At 39.3% G+C, this 23587-nt stretch overlaps 1 protein-coding gene across 3 annotated transcripts in view; it reads right to left on the bottom strand.

Moving 5' to 3' along the window:
- The window catches only part of NEBL (nebulette), a 385069-nt gene that overhangs the window by 37625 nt on the left and 323857 nt on the right, over nt 1-23587 (bottom strand). The window contains exons 13-18 of one of the 3 annotated variants that reach the window (XM_068987356.1): nt 20997-21107; nt 16742-16852; nt 10355-10465; nt 10077-10187; nt 5009-5113; nt 3017-3109 (exon numbers count right to left, since the gene is read on the bottom strand). The exons of the other annotated variants lie outside the window; for them this stretch is intronic. Of the exons in view, the coding sequence (XP_068843457.1) occupies nt 3017-3109; nt 5009-5113; nt 10077-10187; nt 10355-10465; nt 16742-16852; nt 20997-21107 (642 nt within the window). The remainder of the gene's footprint in view (nt 1-3016; nt 3110-5008; nt 5114-10076; nt 10188-10354; nt 10466-16741; nt 16853-20996; nt 21108-23587) is intronic. 3 annotated transcript variants of the gene reach the window in all.

A 23587-nucleotide genomic window follows, 5' to 3' on the forward strand; every position in this document is an offset into this window, starting at 1 on the left:
TGGAGACAGTCTGTCTCAGTGTACTCTTAATTTAACTGTTTTGGATCTGGCCTAATATTGGTGGTGTTACTCATATCACATATGAAATGTACAGATGCTAAAACATAGATGATAGTGAAGATATTTAGGTATTGAGGACTTCCCTGGTGACTCAGATGGTAAAAGCGTCTGCCTAGAGTGCAGGAGACCACCTATCCATCACTGGAGGTTTTTTAACTAACATAAGCATATACTGCTTATAAAAATAAATTTTATCATCAGACAGATGCACCGAAAATTTTGGAAATTATCTTAATGATTCATTATTTTTCTATAATAAAAGCAATTTCTATTTATTATTTGTGTACTCACCATGTCTTTAAAGGCACGAGTCAAACTGAGTTAGCTACTAAGTCTTGAAAACACTGCTTACCTGACTGAGAGTACACAAATAATCTAAAATAAGAAAAAAAATAAAAGACGAGAAAGAGGAAAGTGGGAGGAAATATGTACAAGCAGAGGCCATTGAGTGCTGATCACTATAGAAAGTCCAGTACCAGAAAGTCAAGAAGTGTCTTCTACCACACAATCATGTTATGTAAAGCCGGCCTATATCCTGGCATTCACAACAGTCAAAAGCTCCTCAGTCAAGTCTACTTAGAGGAAGAACAACCAGATAAATGATAACACCAGCACACAGGTATGCGCAGGACAAGCCCTTTAAATTTATAAAATGATTAGTGATGCTATCATATCTCATGGTATTTTAATATGTCTAAAATGCACAGAAGATTGGAACTGAGATAAAGGACATATATATACATATAAATATGGACACATCAGCTAGACTTAAGTGCCATATGTTGAAATTTAGCAAAGACTTAGATCTATACAAAAGACGTTTTAGAAATCACTTGGTAATGACTAAGGCTGAGAGTCATGAAGAAAGTGAAAGTGAATTTGCTCAGTTGTGTCCGACTCTTTGCGACCCCATGGAGTGTAGCCCACCAGGATCCTACGTCCACGGGGTTTTCTAAGCAAGAGTACTGGAGTGGGTTGCCATTTCCTTCTCCAGGAAATCTTCCTGACCCAGGGATCAAACCCGGGTCTCCTGCACTCTAGGCAGACGCTTTTACCATCTGAGTCACCAGGGAAGTCCTCAATACCTAAATATCTTCACTATCATCTATGTTTTAGCATCTGTACATTTCATATGTGATATGAGTAACACCACCAATATTAGGCCAGATCCAAAACAGTTAAATTAAGAGTACACTGAGACAGACTGTCTCCAAGTAGGATTCCAAAATATTCTTAAGAGAGAAAAGTAATACTCAAAAGGCTTGTACTCTGGAGGTGGAAAATGTCGAGATCTTTAAATGTTAGAGAATCCTACCTTGGTTTGACAGATCTTGCTAATCTTGAAAGGGCAACTTTCCATTTGAATACTAAGCAGGAGTTTATAGCCCAGGCTCATAGAGATACAGAACTATGTGTTTATTGTTTGCTAGAGGAGGCAGGGGACGTCGGGAGAAGAAATGATAGACTGTGTGACTTTCCTAGGGTGAGACGCTAAACACGATTAAAGATAAACATTTTTGTTTTCCATACAACTCCAAACTAATCAAAATGGCACAGTCATTTCGCTGTAGGCAATAGAATTGTGCAGTATGGAACGTTTATAACATTATACCCCAGTACGTGGATGGGTACATTTCAAATGTCATCATTTGTAAGTGAAGGAAACAACCACTTTACATGTCTCAGCTGAACTAATTTCTCTGCCAGACTGGAGCGTTGCCTGACACAGACTCCTGCCACGGTGGATCGGCACTCTCGCCACCAGGTCCTGTTCCCTATGCTTTCTTCAGGAAACCAGATTCCTTCACCGCACAGGGCTTTAGTGCACTCGCATTCTGCAGGTTTTCTGCAAGTTCGTTTCCTGTAAGCCTGTTGACTACAGCGCTCCCTTACCTTCCCTACTCTGTCTCCACAAATGCCAGTGCACACATACTCTAGGATGCCAGGTAACCATCGGAGTTCCTGACAAAGGCGTTTAATCCAGGCAGCTCGACTTGGCTGACTTAAAGAAACTCTGTCTCCAAGGGTGAAGGTGAAGAGAAACGTCAGGGAAGATGTAAGGAAAGAACCCTCCACAAGAAACTAAAGAGCAAGCTCCTCACATCCTCGATGTGGAACCTAAGGATGTGGAGGCCCAACAGTGAGGGACGTGGGCATCTGCAGATGTTGGCGTGAGTGTGTGTGAATGACTCTGTGTGTGTGGGGGGGGGGGGGGCGGGGGTGGGTGTGCGTGTGGGTGGCGGGGCCGGGGTGGGGGGGAGTCCTGCAACCACTCCCTGTGGACGCCGAGGGATGACTGTATAACTATTACCAAATACACCTATTGGTAAGGGTAGCAATGGTCCATTCTAAATGTCAAGCACTGAGTGAAGAAGTTTTTAATCCATAACATTAAACACCTCCTCTACCCTCCCCCCAAGTTCAAAGGACACTGGGGAGGGGGGTGGGTAATTTATTTTACAAATGATAATGAAGGTGTGTGCTTTTCTTTGCTGGAAGCTCAAAGAAGTAGAAGGTAAATGGGGCCTTTGAAACCTTCTCTTGAGCCACCAAATAAATGTTCTAGTGCCTTTAATCATTCTATCAGGATAAAATTTCTTCCGTCCAAGTTGAGGGGAGGTATTGAAAAGTATCCTTTCTCTGAAAAATGTAATACAGCTAAAATTATGTTCAGAAGGATGAAAACTAATCCTAGATTTCATTACTGTACTATTAAAGTGATCTATCTCTTATGCACTATGATACATATATATCAAGATGAAATACTGCTTTAGGTTCAAGGGGAAGAATGCTACAGTTTTCTTCTGAAAGTTAGGTCTTTGATATTTGATGAAACAGTGTTTCAACAAAGTGAAGAAAAAAAAGAAAAAGGCAGCTAGTTTTGTAAAGAACTAAAAACATTTATCTAGCTTGTGTTTGCTTTTGCAAAGGATAATTAATGCCATAGAGAACTTACTGAACTAATGTTCTGCTGATTTTTCTTCACTCGTTCAATCTCAGGAGTATCTTTTACTGCTGTGCCAGCTCCTACTTCTTTCTTATAAAATACCTTTATTATAAGAGAAGGAAAAGAATAACCAAGCTTATTAGAATTCAAGTCCTAGATTCGATTCTTGTAAAGGAAAATTTCTCAGGTTTTAAAGTAACGTGGATACAGCTTCTATTTATGAGAACCAATGTTACATTGATCAATTAAATAATCCATCATGGGAATAAATGCAGAACTTTGGTTTTGTATTCCACAGTCTTACAAGCAAACCTCTACTACCTGTTCTAGGGTATGCCTGGAACCTTACATGGCTACAGATTACTTGCTCTAAGAATATAAGTTTTCTTCTTCAAATACAAATATATGTCACATGTGCAGCTGAGAAAAATTAAAGGACATATTACAAAAGCTCACTAAGCAGTTACCATTTAATTCAAAAATAGCATGAAGTTTCAAGCAACTGCTCTTTTTCAAGTGAAAGCAAAGACAGTCTTGTTCTCTTCAAAGAAAATATTAGTTTTACCATCAGCATCAACACTAAGTCAGCCTGTTTTCCTTATCTTCCACTTATTCCTTAAACCTTCCCACGTCTCTCCATCCCTACCAACACCTACTCCTTTTGACCACAAAGCAAAAGAAAAAACAAAGTGTCCTACAGAAAAACAGACTAATTATAAGGAAGTCATTCGAGGCCAGAACTACTCCCTCTCTTCTTTAATTATTTTTTAAATTGGAGGATAATTTCTTTACTGTATTGTGATGGTTTCTGCCACACATCAACATGAGCTGGCCATAGGCATACATGTGACCCCTCCCTCTTGAACCCCCCTCCTGCTTCCCTCCCTACACTATCCCTCTAGGTTGTCACAGACCCCACCTTTGGGTTCACTCTCCTGATATTTGTTAACCAGTAGGTCCCAGTGGGGGTCAGGAGGGCAGGACATATGAGATGTTCCCCTGCAAAAGCTAGAAATCTGGAATCACAGGCGGTAAGGGCCACACAACTCTTCTCCCTCAGCCTCTCTTCCAGCAAGATTTCTACGTCTCTTGGCACAGCCTGCCTGGGAAGACCCTAGAGGTACCTGAACAGCATACCTGCAGAGTTAAGAGGTTTCCCACTTATTAGAAAGTAGAAAACATTCCAGAAATTTTCAAAAATAATAGAATTTATATTTTTAATAACATTTGCTTAACCACTAAATTAATTCTATGTTAAAATATTGGCTGTACCATCAATTTTTATTTTAGAATTCAAGTTCATATACCCATTATATATAAGCCCACTATCTTAATCAATGATGCTAATAAAATTCCTATTCCTCAAAACAAAAATATGAAAGTTTAGGAAGTAATTGTTGTTGTTTAGTCACTAAGTGGTTTCTAACTCTTTTGCAACCCCATAGACTGTAGCCTACCAGTTTCCTCTGTCCATGGGATTTCCTAGGCAAAAACACTGGAGTGGGTTGCCATTTCCTTCTTCATGGGGTTTTCCTGACCCATGGATTGAACTCACATCTCCTGAATCGGCAGGCTGGTTCTTTACCACTGAGCCACCAGGGAAGCCCTTAGGAATTGGTTACAAACTAGTAAATCCCTAGATATATTATCAATGCAATTAATCAATGACCAGGAAGGCAATCACTTCATATGACTATTTTTATCTTCAAAGTAAAATATGTGTGTAAAATTAAGATCTCTTTCCTGAGTGAAATTTTAAAATTCAGTTAAAAGTAGCTGTTGCTTGTACCTAAAAAGGAAATATGAATCTGTAATTCTAAAATAATCATGATAAATTATAAGTTTAAGAACATTTGGTGTTCTTATGATTTTAAAGAAGGAAAGATATGCATTTGACAGAAAATTCAGGCAAGGCAGCAAAAAAAGCAGACTGAGGAACAAAGGCCCCCTTTCAAAACATCATTTCAAGGTGACAACTGGAAAGAGACAATGGCTACTCACCGCACTAATGTTTTGTTGAGTTGTCTTAATTCTCTGAATTTCAGGAGTATCTGCCACAGTAGAGTAGCTAGAAAGCATCTTCTCTGCCTCATCTTTATACTTTTTCTAAAAATATAAAGTGAATGTGAATCTGAAACTCTGTGTGCCATATTCAGGAGAGACAGAGACAAAGAGAAAATGGTACTACTTTTTCCAACTCTGCTATATCTGAAAGTGAAAGTCCCTCAGTTGTGTCTGACTCTTTGCAACTACACAGTCCATAGAATTCTCCAGGCCAGAATACTGGAGTGGGTCGCCTTTCCCTTCTCCGGGGCATCTTCCCAACCTGGGGATCGAACCCAGGTCTCCTGCATTGCAGGTGGATTCTTTACCAGTTGAGCCACCAGGGAAGCCCACATGCTCTACATTATACCTTAGGATTCAAATCAGTTGTTGATGTGTTTGTGTGTGTGAGCTCAGTTGCTCAGTCTTATCCAACTCTATGATGTATTTATGCAACAGTAAAAATAAACAGCATACGCAAACAGAGTAAGCAAACAGTCTAGGAAAACACATTCACCTTCTCTCAGGCAATGGTTCCCACTCAAGACTATTCAAACACCCTGGGACGGCCTGACCTCTATGGAAGTCCTAAGCCTAGAACCTACTCTCTTATGAGCAGTTCCAGTTCCTGTTCAAAATAGCCCTTACAACTCCTACCAGTAACCTGACTCTCTTCGCTTACTTGTCTTCATGCTTCTAGATTTATACTTTGCTTCCTACTTCAGATAAAGGTACATTTGACTAAGGAAAAGGTACTAGTATTTTATACTAGAGATAAAAATCTCAATTTTCCTTTTGCTACTAAATGTACTATTATGAGCTCAGATATATCCTAGGCAATGCCTTCTACTAGTGCCAGCATTTACATAGTAGTTCAGTTCAGTTCAGTCGCTCAGTCGTGTCTGACTCTTTGCAACCCCATGGACTGTAGCACTCCAGGCCTCCATCTATCACCAACTCCCAGAGTTCACTCAAACTCATATCTATTCAGTTGGTGATGCCATCCAATCATCTCATTCTCTGTTGTCCCCTTCTCCTCCCACTTTCAATCTTTCCCAGCATCAGGGTGTTTTCAAATGAGTGAACTCTTCATATCAGGTGGCCAAAGCACTGGAGTTTCAGTTTCAGCATCAGTCCTTACAATGAATATTCAGGACTGATTTCCTTTAGGATGGACTGGTTTGATCTCCTTGCAGTCCAAGGGACTCTCAAGAGTCTTCTCCAACACCACAGTTCAAAAGCATCAATTCTTCAGTGCTCAGCTTTCTTCACAGTCCAACTCTCACATCCATACATGACCACTGGAAGAACCATAGCCTTGACTAGACGGACCTTTGTTGGCAAAGTAATGTCTCTGTTTTTCAATATGCTGTCTAGGTTGGTTATAACTTTCCTTCCAAGGAGGAAGCATCTTTTAACTTCATGGCTGCAGTCACCATCTGCAGTGATTTTGGAGTCCCAAAATAAAGTCTGGCACTGTTTCCACTGTTTCCCCATCTATTTGCCATGAAATGATGGGACCAGATGCCATGATCTTAGTTTTCTGAATGTTGAGTTTTAAGGCAACTTTTTCACTCTCCTCGTTCATTTTCATCAAGAGGCTCTTTAGTTCTTCTTCACTTTCTGCCATAAGGGTGGTGTCATCTGCATATTTGAGGTTATTGATATTTCTCCCAGCAAACTTGATTCCAGCTTGTGCTTCATCCAGCCCAACATTTCTCCTGATGTACTCTGCATAGAAGTTAAGTAAGCAGTGTGACAATATACAGCTGTGACATACTCCTTTCCCAATTTGGAACCAGCCTGTTGTTCCATGTCCAGTTCTAACTGTTGCTTCTTGACCTGCATACAGATTTCTCCGGAGGCAGGTCAGATGGTCTGGTATTCCAGCTTCAGCTCACACCAGAGGCGAGGGGTGGTGGGGTACAGGGTCTCAGCGGTTTTGGGTTCCAAAACTTGGGGAAGGTTGTCAATAACAAGGAGAGGCAAGGGTGCGAGGATGTCATGGTGGGCCGAGGGCAGGCAGTGTTGTGGGGTCCTAGGGTTGGGATGAGGAACAGAGCGTCCAGAGGCCAAAGCGGAGGGACAGGCCTCTGGTCTGCAAGGGGGCACTCTTTGTAGCTCTTGACCCCACACCTAAGCCTCCAGCTTTTTCCTTTGTGAAATACAATCCTAGAGCTCCTAGGAGGCTTGGCGCTGCCCAAGACCTGAGGGCAGGGCAAGGAAGGCTTTCCAGCAGTGGAGAAACAGGAAAACAACTCCAGCAGTGCAGTAAAAAGGAAGCGGTGCTAACGAAGGCCCTAGCAAGTCACAGAAGCAGCTTCCAGCCCCAGCCTTTGGACAGCATGACAGGGAAGGCAAGACAACAAGTTTGGAGTCCAGAATGGCTACCCGCTGAATGATAGATACCTCCTAGAGGATCAGAGAAAGGCAACCCCACAAGCAGGTATTATTATCTACTCTTGGGGAAACTGAGGCACTAGCTAAGTGTCAGAACCAGGATTTAAACCCAGCCACTCTGGTTCCAAAGTCAGTGAAGGTAACTGCATGGCATACTGCTGCTTGTTAAGGAAGGAGAATATTGTTCACATTGAAATGCACCACAGCATCATTAAACCCTTTTAAACATTCCCTTGTATCTCAAATAACTAAAGGTCTTTAAAATCAGATGTACCCTCATATCACACTCAAAAAATCAACACTGTTAAATTAAAGCAGGAATTCTAACAACTCAGGCATCACTTCCTATGGGAAGGGTTTACTTTTGTTATCTTTACTTTCTGGTAGGACATATCATAATTTGTCATACTATATTTGCATGATTATTTGATAATTAGATTACCTAGTAGTTCCCCAAAGGCAAAAATCCAGGTCTAATTTTTCATGTAAATGGGTGTTCAAGAAGTATCTACTGAATGTATGAATGAGTTTTCTCCACTGAATCAAATGGCAATATTCCCGTTTTAAGAATTTATGATTTTTAGTTTAGCTGATCCAACTAGTGTCAACTTCTCCAAGTTTGTGTGCCACCATGAGACACTGAGGACAGACGAACACACTTCAGGACCATCCCATCTGCTGTCACTGAAGAAGGCTGAGAAGCAGGCAGTTCCTTTGATAAATACTTAATTCTGGCATCACGATACCCTTGAAATAGAGCAGGACCCCATGGGGACTTCCCAGGAGAGACTCCACTCCCCCATACCTCCACCTATTTCTTGTCTATAGAAACACCTTAGTCAGAGAATAAATTTCATCAGAGAATTTGGAAATACGGAAACAAAGGAAAGCAATCAAACAAGACCAAATAAAATTTAGTCATTAAACAAAGTCAAGGACCTTTAGTTCTTCCTGAAGAGCTATAGAGAATATTTTCAGCCGTATCCTTTGAGCTGCTTTGTAAATGCTGAAACCTCCACCAGGTGGAATAAGTTAACTACATGATGAAATAGACTATCGCCATGACATAAGCTGCCACAGTTTTGAGAACTGGACTCAAGGAAAGGGGAACAAACCAGTCTTGGAACTGAAGATTAATTGCACTTAAAACAATCAAGAGGACACTGATTAGACCACCACATGATCAATTTCAAGACGACTGTCAGAACTGACTCTTCTCTGCTCACAGCTCCCCTCCTTTTGCCTCAGTTCAGTTGCTCAGTCATGTCCGACTCTTTGCAACCCCGTGGACTGCAGCACACCAGGCTTCCCTGTCCATCTCCAGCTCCCTTTGCCTATACACCCCTAAAATTCGCCTTCAAAAACTCCTGCCCCTGATAGCAAGGGATAGTTGGTTCTTTGGGACATGAGTCCACCTTCTCCCCAGGATTGCTGGCCTCCTCAGCAAAGCTATCTTTCCTTTTACTCACACTTGTCTCTCAATATTGAATCCTTGTGTGACTAGCCCCTGAACCTGAGTTCTGTGACACTCTAATTTTGAACCAGTGGATGTTTCAATTCCTTGCTTGTTAGTCAGAATTTTGCCAAACTTGGTCAAATTTTGTTAAAAATTATTTCAACATAAACCCCATTCGCCAAATCCAATTTCTTCATTACCTAATTTTTTTTCATTCCCCGATATTACTTCTCCTGGAGAAGGCAATGGCACCCCACTTCAGTCCTCTTGCCTGGAAAATCCCATGGACAGAGGAGCCTGGAAGGCTGCAATCCATGGGGTCGCTGAGGGTCAGACACGACTGAGCGACTTCACTTTCACATTTCACTTTCATGCACTGGAGAAGGAAATGGAAACCCACTCCAGTGTTCTTGCGTGGAGAATCCCAGGGACAGGGGAGCCTGGTGGGCTGCCGTCTATGGGGTTGCACAGAGTCGGACACGACTGAAGTGATATAACAGCAGCAGCATACTACTTTTCCATTGGGATTCATTCTTTTTATAACAAATATTATAGCAAATAAATTATTCACTAATGAATAACTTTGCCCAAATCAGATTTTATCAACAACTTTTTTCTTCCATGATATACTTTCTTGTGTGGTCATTATTTCTCTTATATCCAGTTTTCTGGCAGATCTGTCACAGATATACTTGGCAAATTAAATTTTATCAACAAAACTTAGATCTTACATTAAATTTTGGTTAATCTTCAATTTCACCTTATACCTTGTACAGTTTAACTTATTCTAAGTTGTTTATTTAAATTAAAATATGCATGATGAAGTAGATAAAAGAAAATTCTTTGTATTTTTTGCAGGATAAGCATTAGAGCCAAGTTCACAATGGAATAGAAAAAATGGAAATAAAAAGGTCAAAATGTCCTTGGACTCAAAACAGAGGGACCTAATAGGGATGCTCTGATGCTCAATAAGTTTTGTTGAGCTGAATCTACAGCAGTTGTCCCTTTCATTATTGAGATAATCAAGTTTGGTCAGTGGTTACTTTATAATAGAGTGCATTGACTTTGAATAGAAAGCCCTCAAAAAGACACAAATCATAGAGACACACAGAGCAGAAGGTGCTGAGATATTAGAATATATTATCCTGAGCATCTTCATTCTCTACCAACCTGGCTATAGATTTCAGATGCCCTCTTGGCTCGAAGCATATCCGGGATATCCATGCTCACTTGCATTCCTTTCCCTTTAATTTCATTTTCTAAGTCTTTCTTATATTCTTTCTAAAAGAACAGAAAACAATCTTCAGAGCTCTGCATGGCTTTCCATAGCAATGCAGATATTTACATGTTTGAATCTCAATGTCACACATGTGGAAACACCATTTATATTTCTTCAGCATCCAATTTGATATGTTTGTTTTAAACTTTGTATCCCATTAGTTTCTTACCTGGCTGGCCATTTCAGATGCTTTCTTGGCTCTCTGGATATCGAGAGTGTCTGTGCTCACCTGCATGCCTTTCCCTCTAATTTCAGTCTCCAGATCTCTTTTATAATCTTTCTGCAGAAAATAAAACCTGAAATTAGGGCCTTACAATAATTCGAAAATCTGCGTTGAAAAACTTGATGTCATTTTTGATGTCAAGATCATTGCTTTTAGAAATAAACTGGACCTAAATTCACTTCTTTTTTTCTAGGAAACGACAAAGACTTAATTTGTGGCAGAACACAACTTGGAGTGACCACAAGGACTCAGGCAGCTTTTTTTCTACTAACCTGAGTTAAGAAATAAAACAGAGAGAGGTGAAGGAAAATATTTTATATTTCAATAAAGTGATAAAATATTGGTTAATATATAACTCGATGAATATCAATAAAATGTGAGTGTAAAAATGTCACATCTCATAAGTTTTCATTTCTCTTGAGTAAATAACCTAGAAATGAAATTGCTGGGTCATATGGTAACTGTTTAGCCTTTCGAGGAACTGCTAAACTGTTTTCCAAAGTGGGTATTCCGTCTTACAGTCCTAGCAGCAATACACAAGAAGGGTTCCAATTTCTCTACAACTTCACTAACACTTGTTATAATCTGTGTTTTTTTATCCTAGCCTTTTAGTGGGTGTGAAGTAATACATCACTGTGGCTTTCTTTTGCATTTCACTGATGGTAATGATGCTGAGCATCCTTTCGTGTGCTTATTGGCCATTGGTATATTCTCGTCTTTACTGGCAAAAGCCCCAATCCATAGTAAATAGACTATATTAAAGTATAATTATATCTCTTATGGAAGATAATATGTATGTAACTTGATAATACATGTGTTACATTGCTATTGACTAGTAGACAAAATGTTATACTTTGAAAACATTTAATTAAATATGTATTGATTTTAAAAAATTGTCATATCTCATTCTGTAGTGAATAATTGCTGGCTGCTTCCTGGAACCTCACTCCTGTTTTTCCTTCATTCCCGCCTTGATTTGCCACTGGGCAACTAGCTGCTTCCTATTCTAAGCCACCAACTTGGCTGAGACTGGCCCCAGTGCAAGGACCCTACTGGGCTGAAGAAAATTGTTACACCCCACCCCTGGCCCTTCATGATTGGTACATTTAAGAAAAGGAACGTTTCTCTTTCCACACAATGTATCAAGAGACTTTTCTTTCCTTCTGGACATGAATGGAGAAGTTTGCAGCTCCGGGAGCTGCCATGTGCCTCCTTGCACATGGGAGAAGAAAGCCTGCCTGAGAAGATAAAGTTGGAAACTAAAACAGAATCACACTGTGTAAGTCCTAGATTAAGCCATGCCCAAGAATTCCTCTTACTGTTGGGTCACAAGAACAATAAAAATTATCTGCTTTTTTGAGCTGGATTATCTGTTATCTATAAAATGTCATGATTACACAGACACAACTGTCTTAAGATACTCTTGTCACATTTTAAAGCTACTGATTATTCTTATTCCTATAACTGAACATTTGTCTGTATGTATGTTATTCTTCAATGAAAATTATATTAAAAGGAAACTGACTATAGCCTATTAAATTTCTTCAAAAACAATTATTTCCTATTATGCTGACATACCCAAGATTTGTGATTTCATGCTATAAAGTAAATTTTGCTTTGCTTATTTGTGATGCTGTAAATTTAGAGAAGTCATAAACAAAAATTTCAATCTAGAGAAATGCTATTTACTATCTACCCATAAATCTGCCTATTTCCACTGACTTATAGTCTCAGTTTCACTTTACTGAAGTGAAATAATAATAAAGTTAAACATTCAAGTAAAAATGTTTAACTTTCCTACTAATAATATTAAATTATCACTATGCCTGTAAAAAGCTCTGTTTTTAGCTAAGGCCCAAAAGCAAAACACTTCATTTGAAAGACAATATATGTAGAAACTGAGGTATTGATCATAGATTACCACCAAAATTCCATGGTAGAAATATGTCATTTAATGTTTCCAATATGAATTTTCAAATCTAAAAGCATTCAAAAGCACATAAATAGACTACATGGACTCTAGTCACATCAGCTAATATTGATGCATAATAAAATATCTTACAACTTAGAAAACCTTAAAAGAAAAACATGATGACATCTATGTTCCAAGAGCCTGAGTCAGATTTCTTAATGAAAGTCACCTTGAACGAATACTGGATTTTGCACTCTCTTCATAATTACAAAAATAACAGAAAATATAAGTAGTGATTTGATAGTTGCTAGACAGTCAGTTACTCAGAAGACCAAGGAGGCAACCATAAGGAAATACTAATAAATCTAAGAAAAGAAGGACAAGAAAGAGCCAGCCATGCAAAGACAAGGGGAAGGACTTTCAGGAAGAAACAGAGCTGTACAGAGACCGTAAAACTTGTGGAGGTGCAGCCAGCCTGGAGCCTTTAAGACTAGAATATGATGAGCAAGGGAAGAAGGGTACAGGGGTTGAGAATGAGCAGGCGGGGAGTATGGCATCATACTAGAGCAAGGAGTATGGTGTCCATACTGCACATGACTGGAAACCACTGGAGAGTTTTCAGGGGGAGAAATCAGAAAACTTGGCTCTTCCAGGATTGTTCTGGCGTCTGGGTAGATAATGAGGTTAATGTTGGAAGCAGAATCTTGTTTAGGAAGCTACTGCAGTGATCCAGGAGATAGAGATGCTGGCTTGGACAAAAGTGGGGAGAGGTAGATGGATCTAGGAAATCATTATGGTTGTGGAGTCAATAAAACTTGCTGACAATAGGAATCAAAGTAACTTCTGGGATTTCACTGATACCACCTGCAAAGGAAGGGGTGAAAGAAGGAAGCAGATCTAAGGAAAAAATGAGGATTTTCAGTAGGTTAGGTAGAAGTGATGTCACTCCTACCAGGCTCCTCTGTCCATGGGATTTTCCAGGCAATAGTACTGGAGTGGATTGCTATTTCCTTCTCCAGGGGATCTTCCCGACCCAGGGATCAAACCCAGGTCTCCTGCATTGTAGACAGATGCTTTACCATCTGAGCCACCAGGGAAGTCCAGGTTATGTAGAGTCCCTCTTATAATACATTTAAGTGTCATTGACATGTGGTAATGCCTAAGTGTAAGTGAAAGTGCAGTCGCTCCATCGTGTCTGACTCTTTGCGACCCCATGGGTTGTAGCCCATCAGGCTCCTCTGTCCATGGGATTCTCCAGGCAAGAATACTGGAGTGGGTTGCCATTTCCTTCTCCAGGGGATCTTCCCAACTCAGTGATCAAACCTGGGTCTTCCGCATCACAGGCAGATGCTTTACCCTCTGAGCCAGCAGAGAAGCCCTACAGGACATTAAGGCAAATGGTTGCATATTTATATCCATGTTACAGAACGCAATTTTTCTAAAACAGTGAGGTAGAATTATATGAAGTGACACGGAAAAGAAGATGTTAAGAAGCAGAAGATATTAAGAAGAGGTGGCAAGAACACACAGAAGAACTATATCAAAAAGATCTTCAAAACCCAGATAATCACGACAGTGTACTCACTCACCTAGAGCCAGACATCCGGGAATGCAAAGTCAAGGGGGGCTTAGGAAGTATCCCTACGAAAAAAGCTAGTGGAGGTAATGGAATTCCAGTCAAACTATTTCAAATCCTAAAAGATGATGCTGTGAAAGTGCTGCACTCAATATGCCAGCAAATTTGGGAAACTCAGCAGTGGCCACAGGACTGGAAAAGGTCAGTTTTCATTCTAAACCCTAAGAGAGACAATGCCAAAGAATGCTCAAACTACTGCACAATTGCACTCATCTCACACGCTAGTAAAGTAATGCTCAAAATTCTCCAAGCCAGGCTTCAACAGTACATGAACCGTGAACTTCCAGATACTCAAGCTAGATTTAGAAAAGGCAGAGGAACCAGAGATCAAATTGCCAACATCTGTTGGATCATCAAAAAAACAAGAGAGTTCCAGAAAAACATCTATTTCTGCTTTATTGACTATGCCAAAGCGTTTGACTATGTGGATTACAACAAACTGTGGAAAATTCTGAAAGAGATGGCAATATCAGACCACCTGACCTGCCTCCTGAGAAATCTGTATGCAGGTCAGGAAGCAACAGTTAAAACTGGACATGGAACAACAGGCTGGATCCAAATTGGGAAAGGAGTACATCAAGGCTGTATATTGTCACCCTGCTTATTTAACTTATATGCAGAGTACATCAGGAGAAATGTCGGGCTGGATGAAGCACAAGCTGGAATCAAGATTGCCAGGAGAAATATCAATAACCTCAGATATGCAGATGACACCACCTTTATGGCAGAAAGTGAAGAAGAACTAAAAAGCCTCTTGATGAAAGAGAAAGAGGAGAGTGAAAAAGTTGCCTTAAAACTCAACATTTCAGAAAACTAAGGTCATGGCATCTGGTCATGGCAAATAGATGGGGAATCAGTGACAGACTTTATTTTTCTGGGCTCCAAAATCACTGCAGATGGTGATGGCAGCCATGAAATTAGAAGATACTTGCTTCTTGGAAGGAAAGTTATGACCAACCTAGACAGTATATTAAAAAGCAGAGACACTACTTTGCCAACAAAGGTCTGTCTAGTCAAAACTATGGTTCTTCCAGTGGTCATGTATGGATATGAGAGTTGGACTATGAAGAAAACTGAGCACTGAAGAATCGATGCTTTTGAACTGTGGTGTTGGAGAAGACTCTTGAGAGTCCCTTGGACTGCAAGGAGATCCAACCAGTCCATTCTAAAGGAAATCAGTCCTGAATATTCTTTGCAAGGGCTGATGCTGAAGCTCAAACTCCAATACTTTGGCCACCTGATGCAAAGAACTGACTCATTGGAAAAGACCCTGATGCTGGGAAAGACTGAAGGCAGGAGGATAAGGGGACAACAGAGGATGAGATGGTTAGATGGTATCACCGACTAAACACACAAAAGTTAAGTAAACTCTGGGAGTTGGTGATAGGCAGGGAGGCCTAGCATGCTGCAGTCCATGGGGTTGCAAAGAGTCAGACATGACTGAGCGACTGATCTGAACTGAACTGAACTGAACATGGAAAGGGTCTATGATATTCAGTGAGAACAGCAAGCACAAAGTACACTGTATTTATTTAAGGTTTTTTCTAGTTCCTTGTGCACAAATGTATAGTTATCTATATATACAGAAAAAGAGATCTGCAAGGCTCTACAGAAAATCCTAACAATGGCTATCTCTCAGGAGGATGACAGAATTAGGGGTAGAATTAGAGGCAGAAGGTTTTCGAATCTCTGTTCAGCATGCACCCTCCCACCCCACTCCCACCATTTCTAGTGTCTGAAACAAAGTTATCACCATTCCATTCCCCTGGCCAGTATCTAACCCTGGGGATGGAGGCAGATCTCAGCACAGCAGTAACTCCCCTGGTAGTAATTCAGCTACTTCTCAGCCTCCAGATTCCCTGGGTGGGAGTCAGTCCTAAGCCACCTCTGCCTAACTGCAAATGTCACTTTGTAGCTCTCAGAGTAGTGCTACTGGAGCCTCATCCCCAGCCAGCCTTAAGGTACGGGAGCTGTACCCCTTAGCCTGCACCCCAACTTTCGCTTTACATGGGTTTCTTCTAAATCATCTCTTCCCAAACACTCTCTGCTCCAGTGGCCCTTCTATATTTTCAAAATTTCTGGGGGAATTCAAGAGATGTAGAACTGATTCTGGGTTCTTTCATTCGAAAAATACATATAAGATCTGACTCCTACAACTTTATTATTCTATATCTATCACATCATACCATCTAAGACAAAACTTCAATATCCTGTCGTTCATGTATTACATGAAGAAGAAATGGTTTTAGATGAATGAACTTCAACACAAAATGCTGATTCTACAGCAATTTCAGACACACTGTTGAGGTCCACAGGGCATATTTTGAGAACACACCACCAAACAAACAAAAATAGCATCATTGTCATGTTACAATCTCAATGTGTGATTTTCAAGTTCTGCTCACATAGCTGGAAATGAAATGTGCCAAGTAGCACATGATCCATCCTCAAAAAAGATGGTATGAAAATATTAACCATAGAGTAAAATTAACATGAAACTTGTATTATGGGATAAAGTAAAAAAGTGTATCCGTGTCTGTGTCTGTGTGTTCTATTAAAATGCCCTTCTCCAAGTTTTCTTTGACATACTTGACGTTAATGAGCAAAGCAGAAACTGTAAATTTTTCCAGTAAGCATGATGATTGCGAATGGTTTCCATTCCAAACTGTTAAAGTAGTCACAGAAAGCTTTGAAAAAGTCCATGGATTAGTCAGTTTGTAATTATGATTTGTCAAGTTCCAGAATAGGAGCCGCAAGGTCTACATCACTCACTCTCAGTACTCACCTCACTCGCTATCTCGGAAGCTCTTTTGGCGTGCTGAATTCCAAGGGTGTCAGTGCCAACTTGCATTCCCTTCCCTTTAATTTCTGATTCCAGGTCTTTCTTGTATTCTTTCTATAAAAAAGCAATATTTTCCAATACTCAGACACTGAGGGGACAAAGACATATCTGAATTCAATGATACCAAAAATGGCTGAACATGTTTTCTTTTTTTTTTTAAAGAAGAAAACAGAGCTTACTTTGTACTATGAATGATCACCTAGACCTAAATTTTCTGAGCTGCTTAGAACTATATTCACTATCCTCACTGAAGAAGAATTTATACACTCTCAAGATTTTTGCTATATAAGGCAATTGCCAGGTGACAATCTTCACTGAAAACGGTCTTAGGGCCAGAAGGATCAGAAGGCAAGTTTAACTGAGTTGATGTTTTAGAAAGAAGACCGACTTTGAGGTTAGGGCCCTCGAGACCACTTGTGTGATACTGGGACTGTTCCTTCACATTTCTGGTTTACTCATCTGCAAAATGAGGATTATAGTTCCTCTATGCAGGATCATTGTGAGAATCACTGAGACTGCATGTAGCCTACTGCCCAGAACAGAGTGGGTTTTCAGTAATTGATAGCTTTTTTTCTAGTTTTTTACTCCTATATCCATATCCTAAGGCCTGGTTTATTAGTGTTCCTGCCACTGTCTTGCCATCAACTTTCTTTGGATGAACTCTGCCACTGAGAGTTTAAAAAACATTTCCCAAGTATTATTAATAAGTAATTTAAAAAACTGAACTCTGAATGTCACTAGATATATCACCCATAACAGAAAAAAAAATTTAGAGAAAATTACTGCTATAGATAAGTGTGGTGACAATGTCAGTCAAAGACATCACGGTGCATAATGTTGTTTCTGCCTCTTCTGGCAAAAAGTTCCACAATTTTCCCTTAAGGAATTACCTCTAATCTCTCTCAATCCATCAACTCTGGGTGGGTTGTTCTGGGGTGAGTGTCACTTTTCCTACATATATTTTTAATTCCACTAAAATGAGAGAAGTGAAAAGCAAGGAGAAAAGGAAAAATATAAGCATCTGAATGCAGAGTTGAAAGAATAGCAAGAAGAGATAAGAAAGCCTTCCTCAGTGATCAATGCAAAGAAATAGAGGAAAACAACAGAATGGGAAAGACGAGAGATCTCCTCAAGAAAATTAGAGATACCAAGGGAATATTTCATGCAAAGATGAAGGACAGAAATGGTATGGACCTAACAGAAGCAGAAGATATTAAGAAGAGGTAGCAGGAATACACAGAAGAACTGTACAAAAAGGATCTTCACGACCCGGATCATCACGATGGTGTGATCACTCATCTAGAACCAGACATCTTGGAATGTGAAGTCAAGTGGGCCTTAGAAAGTATCACTATGAACAAAGCTAGTGGAGGTGATGGAATTCCAGTTGAGCTCTTTCAAATCCTGAAAGATGATGCTGTGAAAGTGCTGCACTCAATATGCCAGCAAATTTGGAAAACTCAGCAGTGGCCACAGGACTGGAAAAGGTCAGTTTTCATTCCAATTCCAAAGAAAGGCAATGCCAAAGAATGCTCAAACTACCACACAATTGCACTCATCTCACATGCTAGTAAAGTAATGCTCAAAATTCTCCAAGCCAGGCTTCAGCAATACGTGAACCGTGAACTTTCTGATGTTCAAGCTGGTTTTAGAAAAGGCAGAGGAACCAGAGATCCAATGGCCAACATCCGCTGGATCGTGGAAAAAGCAAGAGAGTTCCAGAAAAACATCTATTTCTGCTTTATTGACTATGCCAAAGCCTTTGACTGTGTGGATCACAATAAACTGTGGAAAATTCTGAAAGAGAATGGAATACCAGACCACCTGACCTGCCTCTTGAGAAACCTATATGCAGGTCAGGAAGCAACAGTTAGAACTGGACATGGAATAACAGACTGGTTCCAAATCAGGAAAGGAGTACATCAAGGGTGTATATTGTCACCCTGCTTATTTAACTTGTATGCAGAGTACATAATGAAAAATGCTGGGCTGGAAGAAGCACAAGCTGGAATCAAGATTGCCGGGAGAAATATCAATCACCTCAGATATGCAGATGACACCACCCTTATGGCAGAAAGTGAAGAGGAACTAAAAAGCCTCTTGATGAAAGTGAAAGAGGAGAGTGAAAAAGTTGGCTTAAAGCTCAACATTCAGAAAACGAAGATCATGGCATCTGGTCCCATCACTTCATGGGAAATAGATGGGGAAACAGTGGAAACAGTGTCAGACTTTATTTTTTTGGGCTCCAAAATCACTGCAGATGGTGACTGCAGTCATGAAATTAAAAGACGCTTACTCCTTGGAAGGAAAGTTATGACCAACCTAGATAGCATATTGAAAAGCAGAGACATTACTTTGGCAACAAAGGTCCGTCTAGTCAAGGCTATGGTTTTTCCAGTAGTCATGTATGGATGTGAGAGTTGGACTGTGAAGAAGGCTGAGTGCCATAGAATTGATGCTTTTGAACTGTGGTGTTGGAGAAATCTCTTGTGAGTCCCTTGGACTGCATGGAGATCCAACCAGTCCATTCAAAGGAGATCAGTCCTGGGTGTTCTTTGGAAGGAATGATGCTAAAGCTGAAACCCAGTACTTTGGCCACCTCATGCGAAGAGTTGACTCATTGGAAAAGACTCTGATGCTGGGAGGGATTGGGGGCAGGAGGAGAAGGGGACAACAGAGGATGAGATGGCTGGATGGCATCACCGACTCGATGGACGTGAGTTTGAGTGAACTCTGGGAGTTGGTGATGGACAGGGAGGCCTGGCGTGCTGCAATTCACGGAGTTGTAAAGAGTCGGACACAACTGAGCGACTGAACTGAACTGAACCCACTCCAGTATTCTGGCCTGAAGAATTCCGCAGACTATATAGTCCATGGGGTCACAAAGAGTCGGACATGACTGTTGTGAAGAGGTGCCATCACATAGAAACAGCCTCTCAAGAGCAAAGCAGGAGTGAAGATAACAGCAGAGAGAGATGAAGGAAAAGGGACAGCATTCAAATTCAGCATCAAATCTGAATGTGATCCTCAGATTTCTCTGTTCTTAAAGCAAAACAGTTTCTTAATCAGGTTTGGCTTGGGTTTCTATTATTTGCACCCCGACTAATACAATCACATCAACATCACCATTGTGATCATCATCATCATCGTTACCGTGGTTTATTGACATATGTGGATAAAGTCTTAAATTTCTTCACTGTTAAAGTCAGTGAGACTCTCCCCAAAGACAGTGTCATTATTTGCTATCAAAGTAATGAGATAACACAAGGATTAAAGGACTTACAGCACTTCAGAGGCACTTCATTCTTAAAAATTTCATGTAAAGTGAGTAACGGCCACTTTCATTTTATAAAGAGGTTCAAGTGGACTCAGTAGCTAGCCGAGGACTGGGACAGCCAGTGAGCATGTGAACTTTTAAACTGTACTTACTACCAGACCACCTTCCTAATCTGCCTTTCACTAGTTTAAAAGATGGCGTTAAATTTTATTCAATTATTTTGGCTAAGTATATAGAATTTTTTCTAAAATAAGGAAATGTTCATTTTTCTCATACCACACAGACAGGAGATGGTGAGCATCGTTTTTTTAAAAAAATGCATTGACTGCAAAAAGATTACTAGGACATAACTGCTTTTTACCATCTTACACATAAAAGCTGTGGAACATTTATATACAGTTAACTTTGGCCACCTCATGCGAAGAGTTGACTCATTTGTAAAGACCCTGATGCTGGGAGGGATTGGGGGCAGGAGAAGAAGGGGATGACAGAGGATGAGATGGCTGGATGGCATCACCGACTCGATGGACATGAGTTTAAGTGACCTCCAAGAGTTGGTGACGGACAGGGAGGCCTCGAGTGATGCAATTCATGGAGTCGCAAAGAGTCAGACATGACTGAGCGACTGAACTGAACCGAACTGAACTCAAACAACAAGAAGGTTAATTCCCCTATTACTATCGTCAGCCCTCCACATGAGAGGTTCCTCCACATCCGAGGTTCCTTAGCATTCACAGATTCAACCAATCATGGACCGTGGAGGATTGCAGAATTTACAATTGAAAAGTATGTATAAGTGGACCTGCACAGTTTACGTCCATTTTGTCCAAAGGCCAACTGTATAATCTCTGAGCAAGACTTACAGACAAGGAAATCAGCTGAAAATTCATAGATTCTCAATCGTTAAATAAATGAACTCACCTCACTAGTCATTTCAGATGCTCGTTTTGCTCTTTGAATATCAAGTACTTCGGAATTAAGCTCCATTCCTTTCCCTTTTATTTCATTTTCCAAATCCTTTTTATATTCTTTCTATGAAACAAGAATGTTACTGTTTGAAATTTGCTGGGAAACTCTTTAATTTATACACTGTTTTATATGTGTTTCCACAGACCACAGAAAGAAAATATTTCTAGAAAGGAATGAACCAGATTTCTGAGCATTCCTGCTCTTTATTTCCTACAGATACTTCATTTTCTTTTTTATGGTTGTGTGGTTGCCAATACTATCAATCTTTTTTCTTTTATCCTGTCTTCCCACATGTTTTGGTACCATATTGGAGCCATATTTTTAAAAGATATCTTCCTTTTTCAAAATTTATTGATTTTTTTATTGAAGGATAATTGCTTTACAGAATTTTGCTGTTTTCTGTCAAACCTCAACATGAATCAGCCATAGGTATACATATATCCCCTCTCTTTTGAACCTTTCCCCGCCCCATCCATCTCCCTAACCATCCCACCCCTCTTCCCTTTAAATGGTAAGGAAGGTCTTAAGAATGCATCTTCTTACTACTTGAAGTATTTCTTTGAAAGCTGTCTATAAAATATGAATCATTAAAAGAACATAATTGGAAAGGAATGAAAAATTACAAAATCAAAAGGACTGATGTAGCCAATTTTTTGTTTCCATTTTATTCAAAGATTTGTAAAACCAAATAATTTCCTACAGATTGATAATATATAGTCTGAATTTCAGCCATTTTAACATAATATTTTAAGTAGATCCAAATGTCTTTAATCTGTACATATAATATGGTTTTTTTGGTTTGTGCTAATGAATTTCTGTCTTCTTACTAATTGAATTATGAAAACAATGTCTATCTTAATCTAATTCAGCTAAGTTGCCTTTATGATTAACTTGTCAGATGAAAGATGAAACTTCCTTTAAGGATAAGAAATCACGTTCTAGTTAATTCTAGGGTTCATTTGATGTTATTTTCTCTTTGTCCAGTTTAATTAAATTAGCTGGTCCTCTGCTTAACTAATAGCCTACAAGACATTGTAATGACCTGCATGTAATTTTGGAAAGAGCTCTGGAGTTAAATGACCTGGATTCTTTCACTTGTTGGTCTTGTGACCTTCAAGAGGACTTTAAGTAACTGAGCCTTGATTTTCACATGGACAAAATGAAAATAAAAATACTTGCTATACCAGTATCAAGGACAGTTGAGGGAATCAAATTAAGTATAAAAAGATACATTATATCACAACAGAAATGCAAAAACCATAAAGAATGCAAAGACAATTTGAAGCTAAATGTTTACACATTTAAAGCGAAGTCACAATTTCATTAAATCATGAGTCTCTTTTTAAAATTAGATATCAGTATCAGTAACTTAATTAAAAGATTTTTAATCATAGTCTCTGGGCTTTTTTCTTATACTGGTGCAACATTCTAAATCAATAAGCCTAAAATAAGATTCATTCACAGAGAAAAATAAAAGAAAATGGCAATAGCATGTATATTAAAGTTGTTTACAATTCTCAAAATAGATCTCACATTTTCATTTCTATATAAATAATAAAAAGACTCTCTTTTAAAAAATTCATGTAAATAGTGCATATTATTTAAATAGAAGACAATAATAGCAGGAAGTTGTCACATGGTCAGCCTTTAACTTCAAAAAATTTTATAGGAACTAGAAGTGAGAAGAGATAGGGTAGCAAGAATTCTCTTCCATGATATGCCTACTTCAGCCCAGCATACATTACAACAGTGAATCATATTAAATTTCTACGAGTAGTTAAATGCTAAAGCCAGTTGGTATTTCGTTATTAAAGAAGTTCACAATGATTAACATCTATGCAGGTAATTGTACTCTGTTCCACTGGTTTAAGACACTTCTTTCAGGGATAGTTTCTTCAGTTCAAAATTTAGGATGAAATGGGTTCTCTGATGCTTTCGCTTAACTTAAAGAGAAACTATTTAAACAAAGAACTGAAAGAGTTTCAAGTTACTTAGAAACTATTTTTTTTAAAAAAAGCAGAAAGAAAAACAAAACTTTTAAACTGTGAACATGATATTTTTAATTGTTAGATTTGAGGGCCTTAATGTTCAACAAATTTAATAACATTGTGAGCCAAAATGTACCACTAAGTTTAGGGATTGGGGGGGGAAATGCTGCTAAGTATAAAATGAAAAATGGAAATGAATTCTTATGCTGTATATGCTAAATATATTATTTTTTCCCTACTTAGAACACAAGCCACTTATAAATGTACCATTTATCCAGACCTTCACACATCACCTCATTTCTGATATCAAATGTCATGAGAACGCTGCCGAGAAGTTACAGAAAAACGTGGTTCTAATATGTGGTTTATAATAACTAAATTTGAGAGAATCAAGCTAACCTCATCCACACTGAAAATATTTTTTAAAAAAACTAACTGCTATAAAGCTACTTATAGAGATTCTAAGCTACAAGCCAAACATAAAATCAAAGTATTTTTCAAGTTTTTCAAGGAAATCTGGGTAATTTCTTCCTTCAACATTAAATGGAAATATTA

This window comes from Capricornis sumatraensis, chromosome 15, assembly GCF_032405125.1.
Source record: "Capricornis sumatraensis isolate serow.1 chromosome 15, serow.2, whole genome shotgun sequence".
In the NCBI taxonomy this organism is placed as follows: domain Eukaryota; kingdom Metazoa; phylum Chordata; class Mammalia; order Artiodactyla; family Bovidae; genus Capricornis; species Capricornis sumatraensis.